The 24,500-nt window shown below is 57.0% G+C and overlaps 3 protein-coding genes across 9 annotated transcripts in view; all 3 read right to left on the minus strand.

Moving 5' to 3' along the window:
- Window positions 1-159: 159 nt before the first annotated feature.
- On the minus strand, window positions 160-2,844 carry TTC9B (tetratricopeptide repeat domain 9B). The gene is made up of 3 exons (XM_004776142.3): window positions 2,020-2,844; window positions 1,300-1,482; window positions 160-378 (listed from the first exon to the last, which is right to left on the minus strand). The coding sequence occupies exons 1-3, from the start codon at window positions 2,432-2,434 to the stop codon at window positions 269-271; spliced, it is 708 nt and encodes a 235-aa protein (XP_004776199.2). The 5' UTR covers window positions 2,435-2,844; the 3' UTR covers window positions 160-268.
- Window positions 2,845-4,878: 2,034 nt separating this feature from the next.
- CCNP (cyclin P) lies at window positions 4,879-11,681 on the minus strand. 4 transcript variants are annotated; one of them, XM_045076820.1, is made up of 5 exons: window positions 8,644-11,681; window positions 8,282-8,476; window positions 7,007-7,096; window positions 6,770-6,925; window positions 4,879-6,200 (listed from the first exon to the last, which is right to left on the minus strand). In XM_045076820.1, the coding sequence occupies exons 1-5, from the start codon at window positions 8,647-8,649 to the stop codon at window positions 5,580-5,582; spliced, it is 1,068 nt and encodes a 355-aa protein (XP_044932755.1). In that variant the 5' UTR covers window positions 8,650-11,681; the 3' UTR covers window positions 4,879-5,579. The 4 variants fall into 4 exon arrangements, with proteins under 4 accessions (XP_044932755.1, XP_044932756.1, XP_004776192.1 ...); XM_045076821.1 differs by having other exon boundaries at window positions 4,879-5,906; window positions 6,042-6,200; window positions 8,282-11,681; XM_004776135.3 differs by having other exon boundaries at window positions 4,879-5,117; window positions 5,755-6,200; window positions 8,282-11,681.
- A 1,149-nt stretch (window positions 11,682-12,830) lies between these two features.
- Window positions 12,831-24,500, minus strand: part of AKT2 (AKT serine/threonine kinase 2) — a 45,621-nt gene continuing 33,951 nt past the window's right edge. For 3 of the 4 annotated variants that reach the window (XM_045076813.1, XM_045076812.1, XM_004776138.3), the window contains 10 exons: window positions 22,545-22,698; window positions 21,985-22,116; window positions 20,123-20,188; window positions 18,992-19,060; window positions 18,059-18,181; window positions 16,751-16,879; window positions 16,348-16,562; window positions 15,801-15,888; window positions 15,604-15,706; window positions 12,831-14,528 (listed from right to left, as the gene is read on the minus strand). In XM_045076813.1, coding sequence (XP_044932748.1) covers window positions 14,449-14,528; window positions 15,604-15,706; window positions 15,801-15,888; window positions 16,348-16,562; window positions 16,751-16,879; window positions 18,059-18,181; window positions 18,992-19,060; window positions 20,123-20,188; window positions 21,985-22,116; window positions 22,545-22,698 — 1,159 coding nt within the window. In that variant the 3' untranslated portion in view covers window positions 12,831-14,448. The remainder of the gene's footprint in view (window positions 14,529-15,603; window positions 15,707-15,800; window positions 15,889-16,347; window positions 16,563-16,750; window positions 16,880-18,058; window positions 18,182-18,991; window positions 19,061-20,122; window positions 20,189-21,984; window positions 22,117-22,544; window positions 22,699-24,500) is intronic. The other variant, XM_045076814.1, reaches the window with a different exon arrangement.

Below are 24,500 nucleotides of genomic sequence, written 5' to 3' on the forward strand. Positions count from 1 at the left end.
GTCTTTCCCCAGCCCAGGCCCTGATCCTGGGTCATCCCCAGGGGGGCACCCCCTCCCCCCATCCCACACTTCCTCCCTGAGCCTCTGGGTTTCCGAGATCCAGAGGGGGAAGCCCAGGCAGTCTGTCCCTGGGCCCCACAAGAACACCACACAAAGAGGTTACGGTCACCAGTGACAAGTGCTTTACCAGCAAACACATGAGTCAGGGGAAGTTACCCGGTGAGGTGGGTGTGGGGGGAGGGAAAGCAACCCCCCCCCTTGGTTGGCCTTAGCCAACGACGTCCCGAGTCCCGGCCCCGGCCCCACTGTCTTCCCGCTGGAGGCTGCAACGGTTCATCTTCAGCTGAGTCAGCTGGATGTAGCGGAGGACATTGGTGTCTGTGGGGGAGGTGGGTACGGCGTTACCTGGGTGTCCAGGGACAGCCGGTGGCATCCACACTGCGGCCACTCACACTTCACCATGCCCAGCCTACAGCAGCTCCCCCTCACAGCTGCTCTTGCCAGAGTCCTCCAGAAGCCCCAGCCACAACAAGCGGAATGGGGGCCTTTCACACCTCCACACTTTAGCTTTTGCTGTGCCCTCCGCCAGAATGCCTCTGCTCAGACGCTGCTGTCATACTTCTGCCCACCCTCCCAAGAACATCTTCGAGATGTCTGTTCCCTCTAAACCTCTCACCGGGAAAACTGATGCTGCCTCTGCTCTCACAGCCCTGGCTGGGACCTATACCTGTTCTGCTCCCCTGTCGCTGGCTCTCAACACAAGACTGATGCTGTGTCTGTCCCCTGTCCCCAACACCTCCCCCCAACTATGATGTCTTAGAGAGCAAGCAACAAGCCTCCAGCTCTGCCAAGCCTCCCCCACCCGACCCCACCCCTGTGAATTTCTTAGCCTTGTCCACCCTGGGGTCTGCCTCCCAGCAAGTGCTCCACCAGCAGCGAGTGGGTGAAGAGGGTAATGATTAGGTGGGTGTGTGAATGGGTTAGTGAGTGGATGAATGAGAATCGGGGATGGGTGGAGATAGGGGTAACTGAGTAGGGAGTGGCTGAGTAGGTGAGTGGGAGGTATAGATGAGTCAATGAATAGATGGGAGGTGGTTGGGTGAATGTCAGGAGAACATGGTGGGGGGAGGAGGGAGGTGAATGAATGGCGGTTGAGTGCCAGAGTGTAAGGAGTAGGTGGATGGAGAGGTAGATCCTGGGGAGGAGGCAGAGCCCTTCCTTGAAGCAGCTCTGCCCTGATCCTCGTGTTTCCTTGTTTTCTCTGCTCTAGCCCCTTTCCCTGCTTGGTCCGGCCCTCACCTGTGGGCTCCCGGCTGCGGGCCTCCTGCAGGTAGCGCAGTGCGCGTGCATAGTCGCCCAGGTGGTAGAAGGCAATGCCGGCGCGGTAGGTGGCCTTGAAGTTGCCCTGCTGCTTCTCCAGGACCTTGAGACAGTACTCGCGCACCCGTTCATAGTTCACCAGCTCCGACTGCAGCAGGCAGGCTGCGGGGACACCGGGGCCGGTGCTCGCAGAGCCTGGCGGCACCCCCAGACCTCACCTGACTGCTAGGAGCCCCCCAGCCCTTTCCGGTGACTGAGCCCTGGGTTAGGGATTGCTCAGGCCACCGGGGCCGCCGATCTTCTGACCAATCAGGATAGAGTCAATCTGCGCGGCCGCTAGAGGGCGCGAAAACACAGACAAGCGCTCGCGGGCGATTAACTGGGAAGTTTCTGCAGGGGAGAGGACTAAAGGCGATCTCAGGTGAGGGATGGGGCGTTGAATCGCTAATCCCGGATAAGATTTTCTCACCTGAGGTTCGCAGGTAACAGTTCAAAGCCCATTTCTTGCACCTCAGCTCTTCTATCCCTGTGTTCCCCTACACCCCCAACCCCTCTTCTTGATAAGCTCTGGGGTCTCCCTTCACAGACCCCAGATCTGGGCCCTTCCAGCCTCCAGCCCCCCGCCCAAGGCTTCACGATTGCCCCTCACTCCCCAACCCTCTCCGTATGCACCCTCTGCGCCCCACGACGGCCCCATACCCGTGAGAGAGTCATAACATTCCACCTCCGTATTCTCCACCAGGCGCCGCTGCTCCTCGCTGAGGCGGGCTGGCCCCGGGCTGCTGGAGGGCCCGGGGGCAGGGGCGGGCAGGCCTCCAGGGCGGGCCCCCTGAGCCGCCTTCAGCTGCAGCAGTGCCCGGTGATACTTGCCGATGGCTTCCCGGAACTTCTTCTCTCGGTAGCAGCGCTGGCCCTCCGCCTTGAACGCCACGGCGGCCCGCAGGCTGCTGTCGAGTGCCGCGCCCAGGGCCCCCGACGGCTCGGGGGCAGGGCTGGGACGAGCCGAGCCATGGCGGGGGCCCGGGCCCGGCGGGGAGAGGGCGGGAGGCGGGCGCGGTGGAGGCTCCGGGGCAGCGCTGAGCATCAGCACCGGGGACAGCGCGCCGCGCTGCATTGTGGGAAACTCCTGCGGCCGCCGCTGCAGCTACCGCATCGCCCCCCGCGGGGCCGGTCCCCACCCTTTCTCCGCCCCCGCACCTCCGGCAGCCGACTCCGCCTGCCCCCTATGGGTCTAGAGAAACCCCTCAGGACTTTCCCTTTCTATCCTCCAAATCAGCCCCAGCCTTAGTTCTCCAACCGGCCTCTCCCTTCTTCCCACTCCCCTTACTCCTACCCTCCTGCCTGTTCTCCTCCCCCCTGCCCAAAACTCCCACAGCTTACTGGAAGGAAAACAAGTCTACGGGAAAAAGACGGAAGAGATCAACCTCGTGGAAAGCCGGTTTTCAGACCCTAGGCATTTCAGGGATTTAGATAAGAACACAGGTTATGGGGCTTGTGCTGCCCAGATTCAATTCCCTGCTTATAATTTCTCACTAGTGATAGTACTTGGGCAAATCACCCAAATTACCTGAAACTCTATATCCTCATCAGTACCATAGGACAATGATAGCAACCTGGAAACTCATTTGTTTATCTATACAGCAAACAAATATTCACTGATATTTCTTCTGTGCCCGGCTCTGGTCTGGGTGATGGTGGGAAAGAGCAGGGACTGAGAGAGCCTCAGCCCCTAGTCCAGCCGGGAGACAGACCACTGACCAGAGAGTGACAGCCCCAATGGTCTAGCCTGGGAAGCTCTGACAAAGTGGCCAGGGTGGGATGCATGGGGGAGGCACAACGGGATGTGAGGTGACTGCCTTAGACTGAGGTGGTGAGTGAAGGCTTCCTGGAGAAGGCAATAAATCAATGAACAAAAGAGACCTGCTTCTTGCCCTCCCCAAACTCACTGCCTGGGTAGGAAAAGCAGACAAGAGACGGCCCACAGTGAGTAGCACAAGAATACAAGAGTATACAGAAAAGGAATCACATGAGAAGCTTTTAGGAGAAAAACAGGGTGAATGAGATAGTTGATCTTCAACCTTCCTTAGCTGCTTACTTGGTGGTGGGAGCTCGGCTTCCCCCCTGCCTTCCTTTTGTGTGACCTGGGGATACCAAGTGAATTTACTTCAGAGTAGTTGTAGGGACCGAATTACGTTATGCAGATAAAGCAGCACAGGGCCTGGCACAGGAATGGACAAATTAACAACCCCTGTTTCTTCTCACCCATGAGACTGGGAAGTGCGGGATCACAAGCTCTGGCTGGGTCAGCATCCAAGGACAGTTGTTGAAGGAATGAGTGGATGAATAACGTTCTGTGCTCTACATATTACCCACCTCCCCTGAACGCTGCAGGACCCTGGCTTGGGCCTCAGCCCCTAGCACCAAACTTAAATTTCCACTTTCCCCTCCCCTGCCACTGCATGTCCTCTTCCTGGAGGCCACATGGCGGGTCCCACCTGACAGGTCCAAACCGGAACACAGCACCTTTCATCCCAGTGGCAACATTTGCTTCTATCTCTTATTGAGCTTTCCCGAGTGACTCTCCCCCTCTCTAGTCCTCCAAGCGTGAACATCTCCAGGGCAAAAACTTCCTCCTCTCTTGTACCTCCAAACCTAGGCTTGATTAAGAATCTAATATTCTTTAGGTTTGAGTTCCTGAGATCACCTCAGGCCTGTTTCTAATTTAGAGAGTGTGGAGATCCATGGATTTGTAACAATTATTTTCTGAGCACTTACTAAATAGCTAGGTGCTGGGGGTTTGATAGAAACCGGGGACAAGTGTACCTAGCTCACACTCCCGCTTAGAGGCCGTGCTAGCAATTCCATAATACCTACTAGGTGTCAGGCCCGGTCCTAAAGCTCTATGTCTATATTAACTCACACCCTCCTCACACCTCTATGAGACCGGTGCTACAATTTATACCCATTCACACTGTGGCACTCTAGGGGTTAAGTAAATCAGATGCCATTAATAGAACAGTTGCTATCAAAGACCCATACTATCACAAACTCAGGACTCCCACAGGCCTGCATATGTTATGTGCTGGGCTTGTGCAACCATTAAAAAATATTGAATTAGTTGCTAATATATGGAAGCAGAGATACTTATGGAATTGTAGATTTTCAGCTTCACTTGAGCAAAATTTGAAAATTTGGCAACATCGAGGCAGCATTTCTTATGACTGGGATAGCTTCCCACAGTCCCCGTCCCTCCTAGTTTCTTCCCAACCCTGAACCCTGAGCCACTCAGGTTGCAGCATCTCTCCATTTATCTCCCCAGGCGTTTGCACTTGGGATCCTAGTTTTGGCTTGTCAAGCCGCGCTTGCGGACGTCCGCCAGTGCCCCCTGGCGGAGCGGCCAAGAATCTGCATCATATCTCCCAGCCGCCATTAAGGGACTCGGTAAAAAGCATCCAATCAGAAAGAGGAGAGGCCTGAGAAATGACCAATCAAAAACGAGAGAGGGGATGGAATTCACCCAATGAGAACAGAGAGCGCTCAGGATTAAAACAAAACAAAAACCCACACACCTCCTTTATTGACGTGGAAAACGGATACACACGGACAGTCTTTTTTGCTGGGGTCCCCGAGCTCAGGGAGACTCGGGCTGGGGGCGGCGGAGCAGGCGGGCGGCGGCGAGGCTGGTGCCCTGGCGCTGGGGCCGCGCGTACTTGAGAAAGATGGCGGCACGGCCGGGAGCGGGGCCTCGGAGCGCGGCGCGGGCCATGCACGGCTCGAGCGGGCGCAGCTCTGCGGGGCTGCGGCGGGAAGACGGAGAAACTAAGGCGGGGGCGGGAGCAAGGGCAGGGGTGAAGACGACCTGTCCTCGGAGCTGGGGGCGTGAGGCTGAGGAGTCGCATTGACTGGGGTTCCCGAGGACCGTTCAGGGGCTCTCTCGAGCCAGTGGAGAGCCGGAACCTCGGGGAGGGACGGAGCGGATCTGAGGATGGACAGGCATCCAGCTCTACCCCCCCCGGGGGGGGGCGCTGGGCTGGGAGAAAAGGGGACTCACCCTGGCCTCCAGTGACATAGTTAACGGGGGTTGGGGGGGGACGGGAAGGACGCCCCTCTGGCAGCTGAAGCGAGCAGGGGAGCCGGGGGGATTCGAGGGTGGCAGACCTCTCATCCTCAACCCTGGAACGCAGCTAGGATCTTCCGAGGCCGGGAAGATCGTGCATCTTCTACCCAGAGGCAAGGGTCCCCAAATGTGGACAAACACCTCATTCTGACACCCCCCAAGACGGGGGGGGGCAGACATACCATTTTCTCTCACACCCAGAAAAGTCAAGTCTGGGCCCCGCCTCCCCGCCATGGTCTCTCATATCTGAGACAGGAAACACAGTGATCAAGAAAGTAGGTTCCTGTAGCCACAGAGGCGCTCCCCTGGGGCGGTACCTGTAAAGCGAGGGCTCGAGGCTGGAGCCCGCCCCTTCGAGCAAGCGGTGCGCCAGGCTCAGCGCCGCAGCTGCGCGCCGACCGGGCTCCCATCCTGCAGCCTCGGCCTCCAGCAGAGACAGTTCCAGAAAGTAGGTGGCAAGTAGCATCACCTGCCAAGCACCACCGCCCCCGCGGAGATCAGGCCACGTCCCTATCCCCGTACAGGCCACGTCCCTATCCGCGAGACATGCCCCCCTGCTCCCTTCCCCTCCCCCTTGTTTCCCCCGCTCCGCCCGGCCCGGCACCTGGGGGCTGCTCCCGGCCAGCGCAGCCAGTAGCCCAAGGCAAAGTAGTGGGCCCGGGTGGTGCAACCGGAAATCCAAGCGGCTCAGGATGCGCCGCTCTGCACGCAGAAGCTCGGCCCGTGAGAAGGAGCCAGCGCCCAGGAGGCAGAGGGAGGCCGACTGCGGATGGCGGGGAAAGAGGTGGGAGAGTCTTGGATCCCGGCTGGTTGCTCCCTGCCCTGTAGAGCCTCGGATCGGCTCAGGCTCCATTCTGAACCTCGACTGCCTAGTCTGTAAAATGGGGCTATTGATCTGTTCTCTAGAAGCCATGAAGAGCACAGGCTTCAGAATCAGCAAGACCTGAGTTCGACTTCAAACCCTACCATTTTCACACCGTGTTTACATGGACCTTACTGAACACCTGAGACGGAGTTTCCTCGTTTGTAAAACGTACGTCAGGCAGCTCTGAGCAGGCACAGAGTTCTGATCAGGCAGGGACTATAACTAGTAAAGCGCTACAGAGACTAACTGTCCAAGCCTGAGTCCGAGTCCCACCTGCTTTGGACAAATGTCTTCCTCTCCCTGGGCCTCAGTCTCCTCCTCTGCTAAAGGGACACACTGGTAGCCCTGGCCTATACAGATATGCTGGGATTCCAAGAATAGGCAAAGCGGCAGTCCGGCACACAGTAGGTGTTCTGTGACACAAGGAACAAGCGTTCCGCCTTCCCAACCCCCACTCGGGAAAGTACCTCGGGAAGCACGCACTCTTCCATTTTGCACGCCACGAACAGGCAGGCCACCCCCAGCAGCTGCAGGCGGTGTAGGCGCACTCGGCCGGCGCGCAGGTAGGAATCGAGCAGGTGCACCGCCAGGTAGAGCGTGTCCCCCGCCAGGCCCAGGTATTCCTAGGGAAGGGCGTGAGTGATCGATCACCAGCTTTCTAGGCTGCGATACGGGCTCAGCCCTGCCCCCTGGCGGTTACGTACGTGCACCTGGATCAGCCAGTCCACCACTAGCGCGCGCATCTCTGGGGTCACGGTCCGGGGCAGGGCCTTCCGCGGCAGAGAACGGCACACCTGCGGTTGGGCAGGGCGGACTCACTCTCCACACCTGTGCTCCAGCCCCAAGTGTAGCGGCCTCCCCGCTGGAGCACCACACTGAATGAAACTGGCCTCCAACGTCTACTCCAAATGTGCTTCTATTCCTTATCCCGCATTAGAGCCTTGGCCTTTGTTCTGGACGCCTCCCCAGTCCACCTTTCCAATCTGTAGCCCCCATGGCCAGGGCGCCTCCCGAGCATCTGCCCCTGCCCCCTGGCTTTCCAGACCACAAGCCGTCATCAACCCTTAACCCACACTCCTCAGAGCACCCAGAAGGGTCTAAAATACAAAACTGGCCAAGAAACTCCCCAGCTTAAAACCCTTCCATAGCTTCCAGTATCCTCAGGAGAGAACCCTAATCCTCCCTTCAGAACTCTCTCTCAGGCGCTGCCCCCTGACACCAACACCATCTCTTCACCCTCTCCCTTCACAACCCATACTGCAGCTATACCAGCTTTCTCTAGTCCTAGACTAGGGCAGGCTCTTTCCTACCCCAGGGCCTTTGCACTTATGCACCATTCCCTCCACCTGGAATGGTCCTTCCCCAGCTCCTTGCACTGTTAAAACCTCAGCTCAAACTCCCTGGACTTTTCCTACACAGAATTCTCCCGGCGTGCATCCTGCTCTCTGTCAGCACTTTATGGTTCCCGTAGCGTTTTGAGTCTGGAGATAGCTGGTGTTTCTTTGTGTGTTCTGTCCGTTTGCGTCCTTAGACTGCTGGCACCACAAGGGCAGGGAATTTCTCTCTGGATCATGCCCATACCTCAGTTCTCACAGAGTCCCTGGCTGGGGAGAGAGGCTCCCTACTTCGGTCTCTTTAACAACTTTATCCCTGCAGTATGTCCTCGGACAGTGCCTGTCCAGCACAGGTACCTGCACTTTGGTCTCCTTTCCATTATTACCGCCTACGTTTGCTTGGTTGTTACAATGAGAGCAGACTATGTTGTTCATCACTGCATCCCCGGGTCCTAGAATATGCTCTAGCACATTTGTTAATAAATTGCGAAGTGTTTGTGAAGGAATCCGTGTGAGGGACGAGTATAAGGGGCTGCAAGCAGGTGGGAGTTCGGGAAGGCTCGTGGAGTGGGGGTTGGGCGAGCGGCCAGATCTCCCCTCCTCTAACTGGAACCAAATCCCTCCGGTGCCCTCTGGGGGGCTCACCATGACTTCAGCGAAGATGTCCCCGGCGTACTCGCGCTCTCCCTCCAGCCCCAGAGCGCTCAGCGCCTCCGCCAGCCCCGGTGGCGCGCACGGCCCAGCGGGCCTCTCCTGGCGTCCTGGAGACACACTTGTGTCCTCGGGGATCCTGTCCGGGCCTGGGGCGCTCGGAGGGTCGGGGGACGCGGCGTCGGGACTCTGTAAGGGAGAGCGGTGGGGGTCAGCGGCTGAAGAGAAGCCTGAGGCGGGACGCTGGCTGCTGCGTCCCACCAGCATCCTCCACGCCGGCGTCGGGGGACCAAGCCGAGGGCTCCTCTTCCTCCTGGAGCGAAGGACCCTCCGCGGGCGCTTTAAATTGTGCTTACACGCATGCGCGCTGAGCTAGCCTCTCCCGGGCAGGTGCAGAGGTGATGGCGAATGCTATGCAGGTTGGCTCTGGCCCCTCCGAACCTAAAGTCAGGCAGCTGGAGTCAAATCCTCTTCCTGCTACTTACTGCACGATCGGAACCAGCCCCTCCTAGGCTCCCTTTCCTCAGCTATAAAGTAAGGATTGTTTCAAAACTAAGACAAATGACCAGCGATGGGCCTGGACTAGTGCAGAGACCTCCTCACTGCTCCCTGCTTCCCATCCTCCTCGGTTTGTTCCCCCTCACGCCAAGCAGCCAGAAGGGATCCTGTGCACACCCAAGTCAGATCGCACTCTGCCTCCCTTCAGAACTCTATTGTGGTTCCCATCTCCCTCAACTGGAAAGCCCACAAGGTCCTTTATTACCCTTCCACCCAACCCCACACACCTTTGAGTTCATCTCCCAACCTTCTCCCCAACTCGGCTGTCTCCTGCCACACCAGCACCCTGGCTCATTCTCACGCAGACCAGGCACACTTCTACCTCAGGGCCTTTGCGCTGGCTGTTTCCCTTGCCTGAAATTCTCCTCTCCCAGAGATCCCTCATTTAAGGTATTTACTCAGATGCTACCTTCCTTGTGAAAAAGGCTATCCTGAGAATTTCCCATCACCATTCTTTGTACCTTACTCTCTCCTTAGCACTTACTGCCTGATCTTATTTACTGTCTCCCTCCTGATGAGACTGTTAACCCCAGGAGGGCAAGGCTTGTCTGGTGTTTTGTTTTGATTGCTGTATTCCCAGCGCCTAGAACAGAGTTTGGCACACAGCAGGTACTCGAGAAATATTTGTTGGATGAGTAAGTGAACAGGCAGCACATAACTTAGAAACGGTGGCCTGAAAGGGCCTGAGGTGGTGATGTTGGAGTGAAACCTGAAAGGCAAGGGGCCAGGAATGCAAAGGGAGGGGAGAATATTCCAAGGGGTGGGAGTGGCGTGAGCAAAGACACGGAGCTAGGAAAGGGATTGCTGTTTTCAGGCACTGGGAGGTCAGCAAGGCTGTTAAAGTGAGCAGAGGAATGTGAGACGCCAAACCAATGACTTTCTGTCACACTTAGAGTAACACCCAAACTCCTTACCTTGGCCACAAGGTCCCTTCGGCCCACTGTTACCTCTCTAACTCCATTTCCTTCTGTTTTCCCCCTCCCTCGTTCCCTTTGATACACCCTGGCCTCTTTCCATTCCTCCAAACACATCCAGCACCTGCTGGCCTCAGGGCCTTTGTGTTTGCTGTTCCCTTTGCTTCAGTACTTGATCAAACGTAGATACCTACATTTTCTGAGAATCTCTATACAAGATACTAACCTCAAAGGGAAAGCAGTAACTTTACAGTGAGGACACCTGACAGACACCGTAAGCAAGAGTTGGAAGTCCTCACCAGTCACGGGACAGAATCTCATGTGCCTCTTTGACAGGAGGCAGGGAGAAGGGCACGGCATTTCTGACTTCCTATCAAAGGTAGCTTGACTAGAACCGTGAGGAAACGTCAGGCCACAAACCTTAACTAAGGGACATTCTGTGAAATAAGTGCCCTGTAGGCTTCAGACCTGACAACCGAATGCAACAGGAGTCATCAGCCAAGTGACTGTTCCCTCGTGTACAAGGACAGGAGTGGGACCTTTAGTCAAATTTGATAAAGATCTTCCAGGACAGGGTTGTTTCAGTACTCGCCTCCTGACCTGGAAAACTGAACTTTGGTCATGCAAGACAATGTTCTCGCTTCAAGTAGGATATGTGAACACGGAAGGGGAGAAGGAGGGAGTGCGCAGGGAGTGTCACAGGAACCCATGTGAAGGGTCGATGAGAACACTTTGTATTTTAAGGTCAAATTTTATAGTAGGTTTACGGGAAGCTACAAAGAGAGAATAGAGTTTCCCTACAACCCAAACCTACTTTCCCCTGTAACATCCCAGTGTAGTACATTTGTCACAACCATGGACCAACTGGGACAGCATCCTCATCACCTGTAAAGGGCACTTCCTGCCAACAGGAATTACAGGGTTGTCGTTGACCCTGATCACCTCACATAACGTGTCAGGTTTCTTCACGGAAAAGTTGCTTCCCCCCTTCTTATACTGTCTCCTTTGGAAGGAAGTCACTTTGCAGCCTACATGTAAGGGGGGGTGCACCCCCTTCCTGGAGGCACAGCACCTACAGAAACTACCTGGAAGTCTGTTCGGATCCATCTGTTCCCACCATTTACCGTTGACCTCCGTCCGAACTCACAGATCATGATCTCTGCATATAAGCCAGTGCTATCCTATTTCTTTTGCTGCTCCAAGTTCTCTCAGCCCAGCAGGAGCACTTTCCACAGGCCCCTGAGTCCCTTCTCATGCCCCCCATCGAGGAGGCTCTGCCTTGCCAGCTTCTGAGCGGGTCCTCACTTAGGGCACTACATGGCGCTCCGCGCCTTGAATCATGTTTAGTATTGTTCTTTTTGGAAGTTTTCTGCTCCAAGCCTGCACGTGCAATTATTTTAAAAATAAAGGTAAGAATATGTGAATCAGCACACTCTGGAAAGCTAACAGACACGTATTAAATTCCAGCCACCCTGGAATGCAGGTGACAAAAGCACGGGAAAGCTGCATCATTATAGTTTATGCCGGCACTGTCAGGAAAACTAAAAAACTTCTGCAGACAGAGTCAATTCTTGTCCACTGGGAGTGGCTGGATCAGTTAAGAGACCTCTGCAGCATGTTGGCGACGAGGTCCCTGACATACAGGAAGAGATCTCAGAGGCTCTCATTTTTATCAGTGACCAACACACCCCATTAATAATGTCCGTCTCCAGGCAGGAAGCCAGAAAGATGCGGCAGGTGCAGCCTAGACACTTGGCATTAACTGGGAGGCAAGTCGCGCCTAACCCAAACCAAACCAAACCAAACAGAAGGGAAAGAGCCTTTTTTCTGATGCTCCGTGCACCTGCACAGGGAGGAAATGAGCGAGCACCAGGGGGAGCGCTGGGGACCTGGGATCCGGGCGCATCTCCACATCCCCGGCTCCCTCAGCTCCAGCGTTGCTCATGTTATTTACACAACACACAAAGTTTCCCACGAGCACAACAAAAGATGACTCACCTCCTCAAAACTAGTTTCCAATTGATAAAATTTTATTATTAAAATGCTCCCACCTGAAAGTCCCTTCGGGAGAAGTTCTACAGAAGGAAGCACCACTACGGCCAAGGAGCTAAGTTTGCCAGAGGGAAGTGGAGCGTCAGCCTGTGGGCCCCCGCACCGGGGACCCAGGGGCCGCGAGGGGACCCAGCGGGCTGAGGTAGACTCAGGATGCCCCCAACAGAGAGCAAGGGGAGTGACATCCACCCCAGGGGCTTCAACTGAGGCTTTTCTCTAGAAGTTTCTCTGCTACTGGTCTTACGACTGCCAGGGCATCCTTTTGTTACCAAATAAATAATAAAGTCGATGTGAAGTGAGAAAAAGCCACGTGTTCCCTGGGCCTTGGCTGCAGCAAACGCAGATTCGCTGAATCTGACTCTTCTGCTACCCTCAATCAGGGTCTCTGAGAGACCACATCTGTGAAGCCCCAACCCGTCCGGAAAGTCTGATGTTCAATTCACCAGGGCCACGCCCGCCCTAGTCCCCAGATGGGAGCAGACTGAGCTAAGCACGGGAACCCCAGGGTAAAGGGGGCAGCCGTCAGGACCCCAGTCTGTGAGGGCTGTAACCAGAAATGCCCCCAGCTGATAGCCATCGCGACTCCTGTTCACACACCAAGGTTGTATTGGAATTTGGGGGCCTTAAGGCTCCCTGGTATAACCTAAGTGGGGAGAAGAGGATATGCAGGCAGTGCCCAGCACCAGGGCGCAAGGGCCCTCGCAGAGAACCCGCTCCCTCACGCTCAATTCCAGGGCTCAGTGGTGCCTTGAGCACCCTCCTCGTTCAGAGCCACCAACCCGACCACCCCACCCTCGTGCTCCCCCTTTCCACCCAGGCAGCTTCTGAAGACCTGGTCCCCAGGTCTCAGCCTGCCACACCCGCATGCCCCAGGAAGCGTCTCAAGTCCCTCAGTGGCTCCCGCTGCAGGGGCGCCCACCCCGACAGCCAGGACAAGCGCAGGTCCAGGTGCCCAGGTCCCGGGAGCAGGTCAGCCAGGGCCAGGCTCCGCAGGCAAGGAAGGGCCCAGGGTGGCGGGCCCCGGTCTGAAACGAGTGTCTTTATTGCTTGTACCGTACAAATGGGAGGAATGGGGAAGGCCAGTGGGGAGGACAGAGAATTGTCAGATAAATGACATACACACACAGAAAGGAAAAAGACCCCCCACCCACCCAAACCAACCCTCACCCCACTCTAGGATGTCTCTCTCTGAACTACCTAGTACAGGAGGTGGGGCAGGGAGATCAAAGCCACAACTAAATTCCACACACCCAGAGATGTTGGTGGGGAGAGAGGCTGGGCAGCAAATGGACCCCAGGTGTGGCTCCCCCACCAGGCCAGCACCCTTCCCCTGTGGGATGAAATGCTGGGGCTGAGGATAGGGCCCAAGCATGCATGCACACACACACACACACACACACACACACACGCACTCAAGGCCGGGACACACTTGCCCTGACACACACATACCGAACACACATGCACACACACCCCCATATGCACCCAAGTCCCAGATGCACGGGGCCATCCAGACACAGGCTGACACACGCACACGCAAGCCCACAGCAGTGACACACGTTCACCTTAAGGCTGCAGAACGTGGGGCCCAGGGAGGGGGAGGGAGGGTGGGAGGGGCCCTGGAGCCTCCCCTGCTCAGAGGCCACCCCCCCAGTACGTACCAGAGAACCCCACTCCCACCCCCTCTTTGACCCCAGTCCACAGGGCCCAATACTGTCTCGGTGCGAGATGTGTAACAGCTGGAGCTGGCACCCTCCGCCCCCCCGGCAGCCAGAAGGGGGTGATCCCAACCCCCATCCTTGTCAAGGGTTGGGGCCGGGCCCGGGGCCCTGCAGGAGTTAAGGCCAGCCGGAAGGAAGCCCTGGTAAGGCACAGGACTGGGTGGTGGGGAGGCTCAGTCCCTAAATGTCCCTCCTGCCTCATCTACAGGGTCAGGAGAGCAGCTTGGGAGGCTGGGGAAGGCAGAGCAAGGAGGCAGTACCCATCCCCGGGGCCTTCCTCATGCCCCCTGGGGTAGACTGGGCCCCACCTACACGAGGAATTCCCCAACCCCCAACCCCACAGCTTCCAAAGCCCCCCCCCACCGCCTGTCCCTGGACATTATTGCTTTGCTGCCCCTGTGGGGGGAGGGGCCGGACCGCCAGCGCCAGGCCCCGCTGAGCCCAACAGCACCAGGGCACTGTCCGCAGGGCGTCGTGTCCCAAGAGATGTCCCACAGGAAGGCAGCCTCTGACCAGGGCAGCAGCACAGGGACAGGCTGGCTGCAGGCATCAGGCCAGAAATCTGGGCAGGACCCGCAGCTCCACATGGTGCCCTATGCTGGGGCTTGTGTTGATTAAAAACCGGAATCTCTCCAACTGCCCGAAGCCCTGGTCCTGGGGCAGCTAGTGGAGTCTCCCAAATCCTGGTCTGGGCACCAAGGAGAGGACAGGACAGGATCCTGGAGGTGGGGCCACCAGGACCTCCGAGGTCAGTTTGGCAGAGGGCTGAAAAAACTGGAAATGGGGGTGAGCAGGTGAGGGATGGGGATGCAAACAAAAAAAGGCAAAATAAAAAGTTTAAAAACAAAGAGACAAGCCCCCAGGGCGGTGAAGGCAGCCGTTTGAGCATCCTGCAGCGGAGTCACTGCAGCGGCTCTGCTCACTCGCGGATGCTGGCTGAGTAGGAGAACTGGGGAAAGTGGGTCCGCTGGTCCAGTTCGAGGGAGCCCAGGCTGTCATCTGTGGGGGACAGGTGGAGGTGAATTGGGGAGAACCGGCCTGCAGAGGACCCAGCACCCCAAGTGCACTTCCTGAGGTGGGTAAGGGGGCCCGGCCTCAGGAAGGAATACAGGTAGCATGAACCCCAACTGGCACAGGTCCCCCCCACCCCGCCCCCAGAGCCTGGCCCACAGGCCCCACAGGCTGCTCCCTCTGCAAACTTCACTCTCCCCTCTGGCGCCCCACTCTGGTCTAGCCCAGACCTCCCCCCACCACACCGGCTGCCCCTGCTGCCCTGCCAGTCCAGCCTCCATGTGCAGCCAGAGGAACTCTGTAAATCCCAGAGGCAGCCCTACCCCTTCTTGCACCAAACCTTTCCTGCCTCCCCAGGGACAATACCAAACCTTTCCTGCCTGCATCGGGGACAATACGCAAGTCCCTGTTCCTCCCAGAGGCCCCCAAGATCCTCTTGCTCTGGGCCCCACCCCCCTCCATCCCTCAGATGCGCTGGCCTCTGCAACACTCCCACTCCTGGACTCCATTCCCTCATGCCATTCCTTCTGCTCAGCTGCCACGTCTCCTCCTCCTGACTTGCAGACCAAGTCAGGCATTTCCTCTGGGTCCCCCAGTCCCTGAGCTCCTACACCTTAGACCTGGACACTCTGAGCTGTTGCCCCACCTGGCCCGAAGCTCCCTCAAGGCAGGGCCAGGGTTGTCTCAGTCACTGGAAGGTCCCCAGCACAACCCAGCAATGGCTGAGTAACAGCAAGAACTCAAACAGGAGCAGAAGCAATGCACCAATCAGGCCCCAAAGACCTGGGCAACTTGAAAAGACAGCTGTGACTGTGCCATCCTGGCCCTGACAGCTTCCTGTGTGCCACCCGAGCTCTGGAACGTGCCGTGGCTGATGGCTCCCAGTGACCCTCACTGGGTCCAAAGGTGCCGAGCCCAATGGCAGAAAGCCCTGCGAGCAAACTGCAGCCAAACTGCCTGGACATGGCGCGGGGCCCATGAGCTTCCTCCCCGGAACAGGTCAAGGGCAGGCCCCACCCCTGCACACCCAGCCAGGCCCCGCAAGGGAGGGCCAGACACTCACAGCGGTCCGGGGGCGTGATTGTGATGGACTGGGCGGTAAACTCATCGTCAAAGTACCTCGTGTCGACCTCAGAGGTGACCTGAGGTTTGAAGGGTGGCAGAAGCTGTGGAGGAAAGGAGCCCAGACTCAGGACCCTGGGGTCAGGAGACCTGGCCAAGGCCACCCTCGAGCGGGAGCCGGCGGGTGGCAGGGCTCACCTTCTTCTGCACCACGTCCTGCCAGCTGACGCTGACGAAGAACCTGTGCTCCATGACCTCCCTGGCGTCGCTGGGCCCCCCGCCGAGCCTGGGCAGAGACGGCCATGAGCACCAGCCTCCCAGGCCCTTGGCTTCTGCGAGAGAGGCTTTCGGTGCAGGCCCTGAACAACTTTAATGGATCTGTCCCGGCCACAGACCACACAGCAGAGGAGGAAACCGTGGCTTGGGGGTGGGGGTGGGGGCTCACGGGCCCAGGGTCAGAGCCAGGGAGCCTGCAACCTGGACTCCAAGTCCAGAACGGGAGACAGGAGGGCAGGCTGAGCCACCCTCAGCCAGACTCGGGGCTGCCCTGTCTCTGAGCATCCCCCAAGAACAAGGTGGCGCGGGCACAGCACTAAGGACAAGCCCAGCCCCAAGAGCGTCCTCCCTGGGGGCCTGCATCAGGGACAATACGCAGGCATGCGCCTGTGACTCAGCCCCCTTCAGGCCAAGGGGACAGTGGCAGCAGGTGGCCTTGGGCTGGGCAGGAACAAACTCCAGCCCTCACCTCTGCTTGGGGTCCTTCTTAAGCAGCCCAGCAAGCAGGGACTTGGCCTCAGGGCTGAGCGTGCGCGGGAAGCGGATCTCTTCCATGAGGATGAGCTCAAAGAGGCGCTCGTGGTCCTGGTTGTAGAAGGGCAGGCGACCGCACATCATCTCGTACATGACCACGCCCAGCCCCCACCAGTCCACCGCGCGGCCGTAGTCGTTGTCCTCCAGCACCTGGGCAAGGAGGGGCAATGAGGGGCCAGGTCCACAGCCCTGGGGCCACTGGGCTCACAGGGACCCAAGGGGGGCCATCCAAGGAATGTGAGTCTGTCCTCACAGGGTCTGAGCTAAGGAAACCACACAGGTCTGAGAGCCCCTCCTCCCTCGGCCTCACCCGCCCGGGGACCTCCAGCCCCAGGCACCTCAGGTGCCAGGTACTCGGGCGTCCCACAAAAGGTTTTCATGGTGGCCCCGTCACTGATGCCTTCTTTGCATAGGCCGAAGTCCGTGATCTTTATGTGGCCATCTTTGTCCAGCATGAGGTTTTCCAGCTGTAGGAAAAGGAAAAGTCAGCGTATCAGGGTCATGTCTTCCCAAGGCTTTGCACCCCCTGGAACCCCACAGGCCCCAGGAAGGCTCTGGCCTGGGGTGATAGTTGTCATGGCCGGGGCTCCAGACCGATCACGGGGCATACCCCCAGCAAAACGTTAAGCCCTTGCGGCTCAGAGGGAGGCCACGCCCAGGGCAGCTGGAAAAAAAGCCAAGGTAGAGAAAGATGGGAGACAGGCCCTGCCTACCTGCTGCCCCCATGGGCTACAGCTTCCCAGGCTGGCATCACTAGTGAGCAACACTTGCTTTCTTCCTGCATTTTTTTTTTTTTTAAAGTAAGCTCTAGGCCCAATATGAGGCTTGAACTCCCAACCCCAAGATCAGGAGACGCATGCTCTGCCCACTGAGCCAGCCAGATGTCCTTCTTCCTCCACTTTTAACTAAACTTAACACAAACGGGCAATATAACGGGCCTGCGTGGAAGCTCCACCAGTTCAAGAAACCATCCCAGACCCCAGAACCAAACCCCATGTCCTTCCTTGTTATGAACCATCCTCGCAACTGAAGACAAACTCTAGTCCTCCATTCTTCTTTATAGTTTCCCCACCTAAGGACGCCCCTATAACATGTGGTCCATCCTGGCTTCCGCTCCACATGAGCCTGGGAGGTGCATGTGCATGGCCACGGGGCTGCAGTTCTCTTGGTACCGGCTGTGCAGAGCCTTCCAACCAGTCCCAGACAGTGGAGTGTGGGGCTGCTTCCAGCCTGGGGCTCGTGTGAACTGTGTGCCAGCAGTGTGGGTGCACCCAGGCTCTGAGGGAGACACAGGGACATGCTCTGGCCGTGCATAACCCCAGGGCAGAATGGCGGGCCCACAGGGCGTGCGGACAGTCGGCGCTGGTGGATTCTGCAGAACCATCTCCTACAGTGCTTGGATAAATACACCCGCCCCTCCCCAGCCCCCCTCTCCCTGCATGGAGGTGTGTGTTCACCAGGGGCCCCAAAGGGCCCCCAAGGCCACTGAAGCAGGCGGGTCGGCATCCCACGGCAAGGTGGACTCAGGAACACGCAGGTAGATAGACCCTCTGCAGAGGAGGAGGTCCGGGGCTGAGGGCCTGGGTCCAGCCTCCCTGGTGTGAGCTCCGCAGGTGCCACGGGCCAGGAGACAGGTGCACGCTCACCTTGATGTCACGGTACACCACGTCCCTCGAGTGCAGATACTCAAGGGCAGAGACGATCTCCGCGCCGTAGAAGCGAGCCCGCTCCTCCGTGAAGACACGCTCCCGGGACAGGTGGAAAAACAGCTGCAGGAGGGAGGAGGGGCAGGAAGTCATACGTCGGCCCAGAGGAGTGAAACCCAGGATGCTGCCCACTGGCCCCCAACCTCCAGCCCAGTGCCATGGCGACACCTACTCCCCGAAACTGCAAGTGACAGCGGGAGGAACCAAGTGAGAGATGATGAGAAGGGATGAGCTCACCAGGAGGAAAACATGGAGCAGGGCATGAAGAGCGAAGGACAGTCAGGAAGCATCAAGGGGAGAGTCAGGAGGGACAGAGTGTGGGGACGGGGGAACGGAACAGTGAGCAAGAACACGCAAGAACACAGGTCATGAGCAAGGGACAATAAGCCATGAGAACAATGGGACAGATGAAGCCCACTGTCAGGAGCCAGCGGCTGACACCTGTGTGCAGGGAGAAGGCTGTGAGGGATGAGGAGCAGGTGACAGCCCAGTGAACATGAGTGGCGGCCTCCACCCAGCAGGAGAGCATGGACCGGCCTGCGTGACCCCCTCCCCATACATTTTCCTTGCCACCTTATAGAACGCACTCCAGAGCATGCTGGCCACCCACCCCGCAGCCCTCCATACTCTCAGCACCTGCGTGTGCACCCTACCCCCAACTCACTAGCTGGGTGAACTTGGGCAAGCCACTTAACCTCTCTGGGCCTCAGTTTCCCCGTCTGTGAAATGGAGGTGATGATGTCTGCCTCAAGGGTTGGGCGGTGACATTCAGCAAGGTCTCTGCCACCCCCACTGTCTCACTCGTGGCTCCCCTCCGCTACCCTGACGCTTGGGAAGGAGACATGGGAAGCTGGCAGGGGGCCTGCTGCTCACCTCGCCACCATTGGCGTACTCCATCACGAAACACAGGCGGTCATGGGTCTGGAAGGCGTACTTCAGGGCCTGTGGGGCAGGAAAACGGCCAGGGAGGGAGGTGGGAAGAAGGTAGGCTCTCTGCTGATTCCGCAAGCACACCTCCCCCCGTGACCCTTGTAGCCAGGGCTCAAACTTCAGCTTTACCTTGGGGTACATGAGTGAGCTTGTGTTACATGAGTGAGCTTGTGGCCCTGAGAGCAGGGAAAGGGTTACTGGGCTGAAGGATGCTGTCTTCAGCCTTCAACGAAACTTCTGAGAGGTGCAGCCAGGGAGACATTCAGTTTTGAGCAACTCAGAGCTGTTTCACCTCTCTCCACAGATGTGTTGCATGCACACGCGCACACACACGTTTGCTGGCTGGGAGTCGGCAGTGGCTTGAGAGCCAACCGCGGAGATAAGGATGCACAAGTGATCTGCCCAATAAACAGTAGTTCTCACTATGCTCTAAGGAGTCCTTACAGAAAGTTCCTCAAAGAACCCTTGAGTGACCCCTCTGCTCGTGACAAGTCTTCTATTCTCTGTCTGCTACATCAAAGTACCTCATAGAATTTCATTTGAACAAGTGCCATGGCTTAATACAACACCTGGACAGCAGCTAAGCTAAGGAAATGACCCATCCTATAAGCCATCTTCCACCTGGTCCATTTAACTGATGGCTGCTGGCCTCGATGGAGACTGCAGCCCACAGAGGTGTCTCCTCAGACTAAGCTGACAGCAGCACAAGAATACATCTCCTTCTAGGACTATATTTAAACAAAGAAACAAAAAAACAATGTTCCTACTCTGACCAGCTGGGCTAAACGCATCTAACTCATGAACAGCAGTTCTCCTGGAACCATCTTGTAATGTGGTATCATCAGTCAGCCCAAACACTGCTATGAAGCCACCATCTGTGAAGAAGCTGCCAAACCTGGGGTTTGGTTCAGGCCATTTGGGGAGCCCAACACCATCTGGCCCTGACCACCTGGCTGACACGAAATCCATGCTTCAAGGTGGCGGGGTTGGGCTCTTTTCCTGAGCCCCGTTGGAAGCAGGCCTCTCATGCGCACAGGGAGGCCAGGCCCTGCCTGAGAGGGAAGTAGCACTCACGGTGAGGAACGGGTGCCTGGTGTTCTGGAGGACCCGGCTCTCGGTGACCGTGTGGGCGACTTCATCCTGCAGAGAGAGGCTGGGTGAGGGGCTGGCGGGCAACACCACACCTGCACCCGCCCTCAGCTCAGGGATGGGGGTGCAGTGCTTCAGGGAAATGCACTTCCATTCCTAACTGCTCCACAGAGAAAGGCAGACTATCATCTGCAAACCAGAATTAAATTACAGCCCCATGGGCACCTGGGTGGCTCAGTGGGTTAAGCGTCTGACTCTTGGTTTCGGCTCAGATCATGACCTCACGGGCTGTGAGACTGAGACTGAGCCCCGTACTCAGCGGCGAGTCTGCTTGAAGATTCTCTTCCTCTGCTCCTTCCCCCACTCCCGCTTTCTCTCTCAAATAAATAATCTTTAAAAAAAAAAAAAGAAAAAAGAAAAATGCCCCAGACAAGGCCCATCATGGCTCACTTTCAAAGCACCGAGGCGAGAAGTTGATAGGGACTTTATGACAGAGGGCTCGAGCTGTCACCTGCAGAACCTACCAGGCAAGTTTAGCATCTCTAAGGAGGGAGAATCAGTCCCTATAACACCCTGAAGGTGACCCTGCAGGCAGTGGGAATCACCCCTGCAAGTGCTGCTGCTGAACAAAGGAAGAAAAGCTGATCAGGGCTCTACCCCGGGGAGCAGCGGTTCACGGTGCGTCCCCAAGATGGCAGCATCATGTGGCCCAGGAACTTGGGAGAAATGCAAATTCTCAGGCCCCTCCCAGACCCACCCAATCAGACACATGGGGGTGGGCCTGGCATGGGCTTCACAGGCTCTGCAGGCCACTTGATACCACTCAAGTGTGGTATCTGCTGAAAATCCTATACCGCCTGCAGCACGGGGACACCGGCTCTTCCCGGGGCTGAGTCCATCCCCAGGGGACACGCGATGATGATGTCTGATGACATTCTTGACAGTCACGACTTGGTGCTAGTGGCTCTAGGGGTGAAGGCCAGGGTGCAGCTACTCCTCCTGCGTGCACTGGACAGCCCCGCTGTAGAGAATGATCTGGCCCTGAAGACCAACAGTGCTGAGGCTGAGGAAGCCTGACTTGGGGGGACGGGCAGCTTTGCTGGAGGAGACCACAGCTCCATTAAAGGCTTCAAAATCTTTAGCTGTTAAAGATCTGAATCTAAGTATATATGGGTTTGAGGCACCTGGAGAGATCAGCTGGTGAAGCAGCTGCCTTTGGCTCAGGTCCTAATCCCTGGGTCCTGGGATCAAGCCCCGCATCGGACTTCCTGCTCAGTGGGGAGCCTGCTTCTACCTCTCCCTCTGCACCCCCCAGGTTGTGTGCTCGCTTGCTCTCTTACTCGCTCGCTCTCAAAATTAAATAAATAAAATCTTAAAGTATCTGTGGGTGAAATTATACAATGTCTAGAACATGCCTTAAGATACTCCAGGGCAAACAAAGGGGAGGGCAGACTAATGAAATAAGACGGGCCAGACACTGACAACTACTGAAGGTGGATGTCAGCTATGTGGGAACCCACTGTGTTTACTTTTCTCTTAAATACTTGGTGTATGTCAGGAACTTGCCCTTTTAAAAACTTTAAAGGGAGAGAAAGAGGAACAGAATTCCATTCTGGTCCAGCCTCCTGTGGAGAGGCCCTGAGCCACGCCCCCTGCCACAGGGCCTCCCCGCTGGCCCATTCTATGGCCAAGAGACCTGCCTTCAGGCCCTGACAGCGCCCACTGGGTGAGGCCTAGTCAGACACTCCACCCTAGTCCCTTGTGCGCCCGGAGGGCAGGGTGAGGTGGGCCTCAGGCTCCCTGAAGGCACAGGTGGCCAGCCAGCAGCAGCCCCCGGGGGCACCCACCTTGGCGATGATAACTTCCTTCCGCAGGATCTTCATGGCATAGTACCGGCCGCTGGCCTTCTCTCGCACCAGAATCACTTTGCCAAAGGTGCCCTTGCCCAGAAGTTTGAGATAGTCGAAGTCATTCATGGTCTGCCCCGGAGAGGGAGAGAGTGTCAATGCTTGGCACATGGCCCACGGGAGGACATTTTAACAAAGAGAAAAGGAAAATCAAAGGACACTGTTGCCAAAAGGCTTGGGCATAAGCAGGAAGGGAGGCTTTGGGTAGCAACTCTTTGCTCCGAAGTGGCCTTCAGACGGGGCTCTCCCAGGCAGGGGGCCCCCGGGAGGGTCCAACATGGGGGCAGACAGGTCTTCGAGGTCACTGAGGATGCGGCTGCCCCTCCCTCCAGGGTCAAAGAGCAGCCCTGGGGAACCTACACCTGTGTATCAGCCATCCCACAGGGCAGTCCCGGAGGGTCCCGGCTGTGCCCCTGCGCACTCTGTAGGAAACCAAGGGCAGCAGGGCCAGTGTTGGTGGGGGTGCTCCCAGACAGGCTGCCTGCCCCTCCAGCACTTACCACCTTGGCCCGGGCCTTGCTAACTGCCACTTCCATCTCCTCAGCCGCAGAAGGGTCGCTGGGGGAGCCACACTTATAGTCCATGGGGTCCTCCCCTGGGCCCCGCTGCTTGAGGCTGTTGGCGACCATCTGAATGGCTCGCATCCACTCTTCCCTGCGAGGGACAGGTCACAAGAGCCATGAGTCCCAGGGAGCCTGGGCAGGAAGGACTGAGCCCCATCCCCTCCAATGGGAGCAAATGACCCAACACCTTTGAGCATTCTGGCAAGATATGTCTGAGCTGGCGGGGAGCCAACCGGTCAGGACTGACATTTTGCAGATCCTCTGGCTGCAGTGGGTAAGAGAGGGCAAGAGTAGAATGAGGACAGAGACTGAATCTATGTGCCAGGAGAGGCCTGGTCTGAGGGCCACCTGAAGTGAGCAGTAATTCAATGACCAAAGAGGGGAGACCACCTTTCTTCACAGCCCCTTGAAAATAAACCACCACCCTGAGCCACAGCACTCTTCGGGATTCCTCCAGAACAAATGACAAGCGCGATGATTTGTAAAAGCAAACCAAGAGTAAAAGGAAGAATTCATCAGCCAAAGAAAGCCGAAGATCTTATACAGCAAGATTCCCCGGAGGGAGCTGTCTGCCAGGAGGACTCAGGGACAGAGGTTCCTAGTGGGGCAGAGACGTGAAGCAGAAGGTGGCAGACAGGGAAGCAGGTCCCAGCCAAAAGGAGCTTGTTTAAGAATAAACTATTTCTGTCACTCACGATTTAGAACTTGCTCGGAAATAGCTTTCTTTTGATACGTGCAAACTGTTCTGTCTCTAGAAAGGGAAAAGCGGTCTAGGAAGAAGTAAAGCAACCAGAGGCCACAAAAAAGAAAGTAGGAGGGTGAATGATACTCCATTTTCCATGCCCCTCCCAGGTTTGACTCACCACACAGTTTTATGTGGCTTGACCGGCTATGGACTCAAGCTTAGGTCTATGAAACAGCCCCGTGAATGGTGAGAAAAATAAAATGCACACTAAGAACAAGAAAATTCAAAGAGCCCAAGAGGGCAACTTCCCAAATCACAGCAGTTTAGATAAACTTTAGTGAGACCGGGGGTCAGCCTCACTTCTTCCAGAATCATCAGCCCAGCCCCAGGCAGGAGGTGAAGCTATGCTTGCACTCCGGAGGCACGGAGGCCCCCAGCCAAGGTCACACAGGGAGCAAGCGGCTTAAGGAACTGGGGCTACCCTGGGGGGCTGCACTCAGTCTCCTGCTCCTCACACCCCAAGGGGCACTACGGCCACTCCGTGCCACCCGGCAGTGCCACGCGTACTTCGCCCTGCATTCTGACACTGCTGGAATCCGGGGGCACCTCACAGTCGGTGGCCTATCTCGATTGAACTAGGTATCACGTTTGCATGGTATTAGAGAAAACAATGGTATGCCTCCAGGTGATGGCATCTTGGATCTCCCTGGGCGCTGGGAGGTGCTGGGAATGCATGTGAAGCTTCTATGTAAGGAACGCTAGGCAGCTCAGAGAATCTAGACGCAGACCTGGACAGCCTGAAACACCTTAAGGGAAAAAAGAACGCACGGAACAGGGCAGCGTGTCACGCTGCTGGAGTTAGAACAAGAGCAATGCACACACAGGCACGTGTGCTCACGACCCAGCACGGACCCCTCAGGAAGGGCGTGCTTGACACAGAGCCCTGGCTGCCTCCAGGGAGGGGAACTAGGAGCCAGGGGCAAGGGGGAGTCTAATTCCACTATCCCCCCATCACAAACACTCCCAGAGCACACTTGTCTGTCCTTCTGTGTTACAGATGGGGAAACTGAGGGACAGATTGGTTGGGGGAAAAAGGCAAAACAAAAACCCCACCATTCAAGAGAAGCATAGTGGGTGTTCCGAGCTTGGTGGTTGGAATCACAGAGGGCCCGTGACCTTCCAGAGCCAAGGGCAGGGCTGCTCTCGCT

The sequence above is a fragment of the Mustela putorius genome, unplaced genomic scaffold, assembly GCF_011764305.1.
Source record: "Mustela putorius furo isolate JIRA1106 unplaced genomic scaffold, ASM1176430v1.1 tig00000196_pilon_pilon_pilon, whole genome shotgun sequence".
NCBI classification, from domain to species: Eukaryota; Metazoa; Chordata; class Mammalia; order Carnivora; family Mustelidae; genus Mustela; species Mustela putorius.